The 10000-nt window shown below is 37.8% G+C and overlaps 1 protein-coding gene across 1 annotated transcript in view; it reads left to right on the plus strand.

The window, feature by feature from the left end:
- Window positions 1-10000, plus strand: part of LOC135104891 (monocarboxylate transporter 13-like) — a 189081-nt gene that overhangs the window by 86835 nt on the left and 92246 nt on the right. The window contains exon 3 of the mRNA XM_064012617.1: window positions 2947-3123. Coding sequence (XP_063868687.1) covers window positions 2947-3123 — 177 coding nt within the window. The remainder of the gene's footprint in view (window positions 1-2946; window positions 3124-10000) is intronic.

Genomic DNA, 10000 nt, shown 5'->3' on the forward strand with positions numbered 1-10000 from the left:
CTTCCTTCCTTCCTTCCTTCCTTCCTTCCTTCCTTCCTTCCTTCCTTCCACCACATTTCTTTCTTAACACTTCCATGCACTCTCTCTTAATTCTCTCTCTCTCCTGTTTCCTTCCTTCTTTCTTCTATCTCCCTACCATTTGATCTTACCGCCCTCTCTTCCTCCCTTTGCCCTCAACTTCCTTACTTAAATTCCTTCCTTTCCTGTCTTCCCCCACTATCAATCTCACCTATCTTTCCTTCCTTCTTTCTTTCCTTTGTTCTCTCCTTTCTTTCCTCTCCCTGTCCTTCTCATCCTTTTCTCACTCCTTCACCAGAAACATTATTGGAAAGGGAGACAAATTTATTTCACCCTTTTCTTCCGTCTGTTCATTACTTTTCTCCCTTTGTCACCTGTATATCTTCCTTACACGTAACCTGATGGGTGTGTATTTTTCAAACACTTCCGCATCTTACCTTCAGCTTTTTTAACAGCCTTTAGTGGAAGTTATTGCGATGTTCAAGGGTGTTTTCATGATTCCAGTGATTTTTGGGCTTGAATTCTTCATCACCAGTGGGAACAATACTCGTGGGAACTTGACTAATTATCTCTGTGGTCTTGGGTATTGTTCTTATGAGAGGTGAGAGCGTCTAAGTGCTTTTCCTACATTTGCTTACTCTTTCCTCAGCGAAGTGGTATTGATTTCATAGTTCCTCTCAGTCCGGCACGCCTCTGTGCATAATCATAGTGCAGTATTGACGGAGCTTTGATGGCTAAAAATTGCCCTGAAATTCTGCCTCTTGTGACCTATGCTATAGACAACTTTTCCTCTCAGTTTCCTTCAACATAATAGACTTTTATTTAGTACTTCAGTCTCTTAAATAGTTCCATAGTCTGAAAAAAAAAAGAACCCAAATTAATCACCTATTCTCTCTTTTTTTCCCCGTCTCGAGGCAATTGTTTTTCTTTCTATAGTGCTTTGAGTGTTAACAGGAAACACTCATTAGCGGTGAAAGGGTTAAAAAAAATATATATATATACAAAATTAACTGCCTGTTCTCTCTCTTTTTCTGTGTCAAGGGATTTTTTTTTTCTTTTTACAGTGGTTTGAACGTTAATAGGAAACTACCAGAGCCGTGGAAAAATAAATACAGCCTGTAACCTAAACACACTCACTTTCCCTTACCGCTACAAAACACGTCAACCCTTTCTCTAACGTGTCTTTGTTCCTCTGTACATAATCTCAAGGGTCCCTATCTTCAACTGTTCCCGCATCTTATTTCAGTCTCTTCTCCGAGGCTTTTGTGGAAGTTATCGGGATGTTCAAGGATGTTTTCGTGATTCTAGTGACGGTTTGGCAAGGGTTATGTGTCTCCAAAGAGGAAAACACTCATCAAACTCCGACTAATGATCTTTTCTGGCCTTGGAATGTTAACGTAATGAGAGACACAAGTGAAAGGAAGCCGAGTCAGTATGGCAGTGAGTGTTGCGTGAAAGCCCGTAGTGTTTGAGACTTCCTTTGTGTTAAAAAAAGAAAAAAAAAAAAAAGACCGGCTAAGGGCACGAGTGGATGAAAAAAAAGGTCCGAACATGATATCTTTCAACCTCCTCCCCCTCCCACACACACACACACCAAAAAAAATAAATAAATAGATAAATAGATAAATAAATACACGAGTAGAAAACCTGAGACAAAAGAGCATTAGATTTTCCTGATACTACTCAACAGAAACAGCTGAAGTTATAACGCAAACACAGTCCCCTTTCACCGTGCTTACTCTCTTCACTCTCCCAGTGCTGTGACTTGGTCGCACGCTTGATAAAACCTTGTGCAGGATTAGAGTAAAATTTCAACGCACCACTGACACCAAGAAATCTTTCATTAAGCCTGTAGTTTACTCTTGCTCAGTAAAACCATGCATTGTTACTCAGCACGTGTTACACTTCATCACGAAGAAAATAAGGGAAGCTTCATTTAAACCATCACACATACACGTGGCAGCTCCTGCATGAAACACACCTGGCTATTTCCACCTGTCATCCTCATCCATGAATTTATCTGATATTTTAAAGTTCCCTAATGGTTCAGCACAGACAACTTGATTACTGAGTCTATTCCGTTCATCTACCACTCTGAAAACCAATCCCTTCCTATCACCCTTTCAAATCTAACTTTATTAATCTTGAACTCGTTACTGCCTGTTCTGTCCTGATCACTGACCCTGAGGAGTTTGCTCGTGTCACCCTTGTTGGCTTCGAAATGGTCAGAACACAACAACACCTTCCGGCCTTCACCTTCCTTCCCTCACCTGTGCCTTCCTTCCTACGCATATTAGTCGTATCATTAGCAGTCGAAGAGTTAAAACACAACACCATGAATAGAGAAAGAGAGACAATAGAACAATAGAACACTTCATAATAGAATGTGCTAGATACGAAGATGAGAGGAACGAACTGATAGTCAATAATATCAATAATAGGAGCAGATGTATAGCTAAGAAAGTTGGAGGAAGGGGACTGGAGCGTAAACAGCATTAGGTCTTTATGGGAACAAAACAAAAAAATAGGTAAATTATAGAACACGCCAAAAATTATTTCTACTAGCACAGGCATGATTGAAACACCGCCAAGCTTAAAGGGAGTGTGAAAACTGTAAGAAAAAAAAAATAACGTATTATATAGTGAAGGAGTGGCATTGTTCCCTTGTGCCACACCCTTCCCTGACTCACCTGTATAATGAAAAGTGATCGTGGTAGAGACACAGAGAACACCACGACCTACAAGCGAAACAGAAGGTCACAATAAGAACAAAGAAAAAAAAAAGAAGAAAAGACCTTGAGAATTAGGAAAGAGAGCAAAGATACAAGAGGGAAATGGGAAGCGCCGTTGTAAAGTCAAACCTTCCCGACATTCACCGGAACCAGAACCAACACCTTCCTTCACTCACGAATTCTCTCTTCCTTGCAGATGGGCGGGGCGACAGGTGGGCGCGGCAACAAGAGGACCAGCACGGGGACGACACGGTGACTGACGGGGTGCACCTTATGCCTGAGGGGGAGATGAATGCCTTTCAGAAGACCATCCCTGGCCTCAAGCGACACGACCCCAAGACCTCCACCATACGCCAGCACTACTATCCTGAAGGTGCGGGAGTGGCTGCAGGAGTGGATGGGGAGTGAGTGGGTGTGTTTGTGTTGATGGGGTTTGCGTGTGGGTGAGTGTGTATGTGTGGGGTTGGTTTGTGTATCTGTCCGTCTATCCATCTATCTGTTTTATCTATCTATCTATCTATGGGTGGAGGAGTGTAGGTGAGGGGAATATGGATGGGTGTGATCGTATGTGTAGATGGGGAGGAATAAGGGTGAAGGTGGAAGAGCGTGGAAGGAGTTGGGTGTGTGTGTTGTGCGTGTAGGGAATGGAGTTAATAGGGAGTGTGAGGGAATGAGTGACTGAGTGAGTGTGTGAGTAGGAAAATGAGTATGCAAGTAGGTAGATGGTAAATGTGTCTGTAATTACGGGAGAGTGGGTGAGTGTGTGCGGAGAAAGAAAGAGAGGGGAGGTGGGGTGGGGGGAGGGTGACATCATGGCGTACTAATCAGCTTACACACGGCACCACTCACTCGATGCACTAAGTAAGTAAGGAAGGAAGGAAACCCGCCTCCTCCAAAACACACACACACACACACACACACACACACACACACACACACACACACACACACACACACACACTTTTCTTCAGTCATCCTTTCTGTCAAGCTGTCCGTGTATTTATTTTGTTTGTTTATTTACTTGTTTACTTATTTGTCTGTTTGCTTCCTTGTTTGTTTGTTTGTTTATTTGTTCTATTATTTACTTCATTTTTTTTTTCAATGACGTTCTCACACAGTGCAGTCTATTTCAAATGTCTTTCTTCTATGTTTTCATTCTCTCTCTCTCTCTCTCTCTCTCTCTCTCTCTCTCTCTCTCTCTCTCTCTCTCTCTCTCTCTCTCTCTCTCTCTTCATCCAATACATTTCTTCTCTTCATCTCGTTTTCTGTAACATTAAACCTTACATGAGAAGGAAATTGACCACAAACTACAGAAAAAAAAATCACTCGTTTCATCAACTTTCATGGAAAAAGATAAAATAAATTGCAAAAATAAAATGAAATAAAAGCTGAGAAAAATTCATTCATATTTGTCAGTTTAATTCCTGAAGCGCTTCCATATTGTATTTCTCTTATAAAAAAATAGTTCAAATCGCAGGAAAAAGAAAAAAAAATGGGAAAGGAACCAGAAAAGAATATAAAGAAAAAACAAGCTGGGTGGATATAGAAGGATAGAAAAAAAGCAATATTAGTCATTTTCTTTTCTCTCTTTCTTCTCTATTTATTTTCTTTCTTATTTCCTTTTTAATCAGGTCGTAGATGAAAAAAAGGAAAAGAAACAAACATAACAAAAAACAAAAGTTGTCCGGATATAGAAGGAAAGAAGAAAGAAATGTCTTTGTCCTTTTTTTCTCCTTTTTTTCCTTCTTCTTTATTTATTTTCTTTCTTATTCCATATTTTGCTGCCTCCCACAATGTCCTCTTCGCGTGAACGTCCAAGTCACCACTGGAAAAAAAAAAAGGAAAACGGAAAGAAAACGAATACATGTTGACCTCTTTTTTTTCCTTGGCAGAGAGAGAGAGAGAGAGAGAGAGAGAGAGAGAGAGAGAGAGAGAGAGAGAGAGAGAGAGAGAGAGAGAGAGAGAGAATGGGTACTTAAATTCAGAGGAAGAGGACAAGGAGGAGGAGGAGGAGGAGGAGGATGAAAATGGAGGTATTGGAAGTAGCAGATGGAGATAACTATGGAGGAAAAAGAGTAATGGAGGGAGGAGGGATGGCTAGAGAGAGAGAGAGAGAGAGAGAGAGAGAGAGAGAGAGAGAGAGAGAGAGATTTTACAGTGCATATTTCATCCTACTTCTTCATGAAACATTCCAACTGAGCAAACAAAGATACGGGAGAGAACTGGAGGTAATGACACTTGCTGGCTTTCACGACGCCTTCCCTCCCTCCCCCACTCCTCCACTCCTTGCCAACACATGAGACAGACGGGAAATCAAAGCAAAATATAGACAAATTAGGATCGTGCATGAGAAAGGACAAAAAACTAAATAAAATAAATAAAATAAAGACATGACAAATAAGGTAATGATTAAAGAGAAGTATAAACTGTAGATGAGAAAGGACAGGAATCAAAACAGAATTTCAAATAATCCAAACTGTCAACGAGGAAAAGTAAATAAAAATAAAGTAAAGAGAACAAGATAAAAAAATAAATCTAAATTGTTCATAAGAAAAAAAAAAAAGGCGAAAGAGGGAAAAAAAAAAGGATAAAAAAGTAAAATCAAAGACAAACCCAAACTGTCTGCGAGAAAAGTAAATAAGAAAATAAAAAAAGAAAGGATAAAGAAGGGAACAGTCAAACGGCAAACCACGAGAAATTTAGGAGAAAGAAAAAATAGAGAGAAAAGAAATACAGAATTAAGGGAAGAAAAGAAGATAAAGAGAAGAAAAATTAAGGGCAAACCGAGTGTGTCCGTGAGAGAGAAAAGAAAGCCAGACAAGATCCAAACAAATTCAAACATCTTACGAGAGAAAAAAGAAAAAGAAACAAACAAAATAAAGAGATGAAAAATAATGTAAAGAAAAGAAAAAATAGACAAACCATATGTATTCATAAAAGAAAAAATAAAATCTGAAAGAAAGCAACATCATCAGTTTCCCCTTGAGTTTGTGTATCCATAAAAAGACACACGTGCAAGTAAATACCTTTAGATACTTATATTATTCACAGATGCATATATATTACAATTCAAGTCAATATTCAACTGAAGATTGAAATAGTTAACTCATCTTGTCTTTAGGAAGTTGGATGTAGTAGTTAGAGAGAGAGAGAGAGAGAGAGAGAGAGAGAGAGAGAGAGAGAGAGAGAGAGAGAGAGAGAGAGAGATTTGGCTCTAAATTAATTATCAAAGTCAACAGGCGAAGAAGTTTCTCTCTCTCTCTCTCTCTCTCTCTCTCTCTCTCTCTCTCTCTCTCTCTCTCTCTCTCTCTCTCTCTCTCTCTCTCTCTCTCTCTCTCTCTCTCTCTCTCTCTCTCTCTCTCTCTCTCTCTGGCACAAATATAAAAATAATAATCTCAACCAATGAGAAAAAATAGATTCGTATTTCAAAATCTAAATAGAGAGAAATGGAAAAAAGAAGAAGAGAAAAAGGAAAGAAAAAAATATAGAAATTAATACATTAGTCGGTGAAGTGTGTGTGTGTGTGTGTGTGTGTGTGTGTGTGTGTGTGTGTGTGAGAGAAAGTGTAAACGTAGGTGTGTGTGTGTGTGTGTGTGTGTGTGTGTAGGGGACGTGATAACAATAGAATAAACATGTTTGCCTCTTGGTATGCGTGTACGTGCGTGTGTGCGTATGTGTGTAGGCGTGTGACATATATAGCGCCCTTGACAGCCAAATAGATCGTGGGGGAGGCGTACATTGGCGTGTGAGAGGTGAGCAAGCGTGGAGAGTCGTGTGGCGGGTGTGTGTGTGTGGGGGCGGCAGGCGTGTAGGAGGGAGAGAACGTGTTAGAACATGTAAGGGAAGGAGAATGTTGTGCAGGGCGTGTGGCGGGAAGGAAAGGGGAGTGTAGGGCTGTTATTAGGTGAATGGGTGTATGGATGGTGTGTATGGGCGGGGGTGGGTGACTCTGCTGCCCAATGGAGGGTGTGAGTGTTAGTTCAGTGGTGTGGAAAAAAGGTGGAGGTTAATATCGAAAGGGTGGTGAGTGTGGATTGTGGTGGTGAGTGTGTTTCTTGTTGTTGTTGTTGTTGTTGTTGTTGTTGTTGTTGTTGTTAGCGCTGGAGGTGGTGGTGATGGCTATTTTTGCTCCTGCTACTACTACTACTACTACTACTACTACTACTACTACTACTACTGCTACTACCTCTATTACTACTACTACTACTACCACTACTAATACTAAAAATAATGTTCTTCTTCTTCTTCTTCTTCTTCTTCTTCTTCTTCTTCTTCTTCTTCTTCTTCTTCTTCTTCTTCTTCTTCTTCTTCTTCTTCTTCTTCTTCTTCTTCTTCTTCTTCTTCTTCTTCTTTCTGAGCTATATCATTATTCCCGCAGCTTCTCAAAATATAACACAATTTGTTTTTCTTCCGACCTTTTCTGATTCCTCTGTAGCACCGCCAGCACCACCACCACCACCACCACCACCACCACCACCACCACCACTACCACCACCACTAGGACAACAACAACAACAACAACAACAACAACAACAACAACAACAACAACAACAACAACAACAACAACAACTACTACTACTACTACTACTACTACTACTACTACTACTACTACTACTACTACTACTACTACTACTACTCATTTCTTTGGCGTTCATTAATATTCTAACAAGCTCCCATCTCCGACATTTGATAAGTCGTAGTAGTAGTAACAGTAGTAGAAGTAGTAGTAGTAGTAGTAGTAGTAGTAGTAGTAGTAGTAGTAGTAATAGTAGTAGGAGTAGTAGTTATAATCATGATGGTAATAATAACAGTGGAAAAAACAAAATCATAATGGTAGTAGTAGTAGTAGTAGTAGTAGTAGTAGTAGTAGTAGTAGTAGTAGTAGTAGAAGTAGTAGTTATTATGATGATAGTAATGATAACAGTATAAGAAATAAAATCATGATAATAGTAGTAGTAGTAGTAGTAATACTAATACTAATACTAATACTAATACTAATAATAATAATAATAATAATAATAATAATAATAATAATAATAAAGGCACAGCTGTCTAATATATTAAACATTTTAGCTCATTAAATTCTTTCCTCACCTGTTTTAATTAGGTATTTTATTTATTTTTATTAATTAATTTATTTGTTTGTTTGTTTTCCCACGTCAACACTTTCAAAATAATTACAAAACATTACACTTTCACCACTTCTAACTCTTTGATGCATATTGAAATTACACTTAAAAGAAAATAAGACCCAACGAAAATAATAATGAGAAGAAGAAAAAGACAGACAAGATTCAGTTTTTTAAGAAGAAATAAAAGTAACTGTAGCAAATGAAAAGGCGATGTTGTGGTGGTAAATTTTAGAAAGAAGAATAAGAAAAATAATGACAAGAATTAGAAGGTGGCATGATGTCAGATCGAAAAAGAAAATAACTAAAAAAAATTAACGTGATAATAAATCTGAGAAAGAAGATAGAAGTAATAATGAACATGAAAAAAAAAAAAGGTGGTGACGTGATGGAAAATGCCACAAAGAAAATAAGAAAAAATAATAATCATAAAAAAAAATGTTGACGTGATGGTAATCTCGAAAAAGAAAATGGGAATAATAATCACCATAAAAAATGTTGACGTGATGTTAAATTCGAGGAGAAACGCAAGGAAAAAAAATAAATAGTAATGAGAATAAGAAAGATGATCACGTGACTGTAAATTAGAGGAAGAAAATAAGACAAGTAATAATAATAAAAAAAAAAAAACTTGCATGCTGACAAATTTAAGAAAGATTTTTTTATGTACAGTAAGAAGAAGAGCGCTGGATAACGAAAAGAAAGACGAAAAAAAAAATGAAGGCAAGTCCAGAAGCGTCTTGAAGATAATTAATGCTGGAAAATTATAAAAGGAAGTATAAAAATGGCACCAAAAAGATAATCTAGAGTATAGTATGGAGATAAGACAAAGAGCGAAAAAGAAAGGAATATTTATGAGATATGAATTGTAAGAATGAAAAAAAAAAAAGTTAATTCGTGTGTTCTCTTTCCCCGCCTGGTCAATGGTACTGGCCCGGCTTCTGTGTATAGTCTTGCCCTCTGGATATGAAAGCTGAGGTGTGGCGTGCTAACTATGAAACACTTCTGACAAAATTGAAGTAAAGACAAGAAAAATAAGGAAACATTATGTTTTCTCCACTGGATGTCAAAATCAGTTTATACTATTTATTAAATACTTCTGATAAGATTAAAATCATAAAAAAAAAGACTTGCCCTGTATGTATAGCTATATATTAAACTGAGATGTATTTAGGTTTCGACGAAGAAAAAATTGAAAAAAAGAAAAGGTAAAAAAAAAAAAATCAATGGATCAGGTGAATAAAAAGAAAAAATTATCGAATGAAAATAGGAAGGGAGAAAAAGTGCTAAAGAGAAAGCAAAACAAAAATAAATAAAAAAATAAATAAATAATAATAATAATAATAATGATAATAATAATAATAATAATTCTCTAACAAAATTTAATGTCATAATACACCAAATGAAAATAAAATAAAAATTTCTCTTAAGATAAAAAGAAAACATTATATATTTATTTATATATTTATTTATTTATTTTTTTTTTTTACCTTTTTTTATGTAGGAGTGACACCGGCCAAGAGCAACAAAATTCCAGTAAAAAAAAAAAAGAAAGGCCCACTGAGATCCCGGTCCTCAAATAGGGTGCGAAGCGGTAGTCAAAAATTGAAGGATAAGTGTCTTGAAACCTCCCTCTTGAAAGAGTTCAAGTCATAGGAAGATGGAAATACAGAAGCAGGCAGAGAGTTCGAGAGTTTACCAGAGAAAGGGATGAATGATTGAGAATACTGGTTAACTCTTGCATTAGAGAGGTGGACAGATTAGGGGTGAGAAAAAGAAGAAAGTCTTGTGCAGCGAGGCCGCGGGAGGATGGGAGGCATGCAGTTAGCAAGATCAGAAGAACAGTTAGCATGAAAATAGCGGTAGAAGACAGCTAGAGATGCAACATTTCGGCGATGAGAGAGAGGCTGGAGACAGTCAGTTAGAGGAGAGGAGTTGATGAGACGAAAAGCTTTTGATTCCACCCTGTCTAGAAGAGCGGTATAAGTGGAACCCCCCAGACATGTGAAGCATATTCCATACATGGACGGATAACGCCCTTGTACAGAGTTAGCAGCTGGGTGAGGGGGGGGGTTGAGAAACATATAAGAAACATCGTAGTTTACCCTCTTCATACACTCA

The sequence above is a fragment of the Scylla paramamosain genome, chromosome 11, assembly GCF_035594125.1.
Source record: "Scylla paramamosain isolate STU-SP2022 chromosome 11, ASM3559412v1, whole genome shotgun sequence".
Lineage (NCBI taxonomy): Eukaryota > Metazoa > Arthropoda > Malacostraca > Decapoda > Portunidae > Scylla > Scylla paramamosain.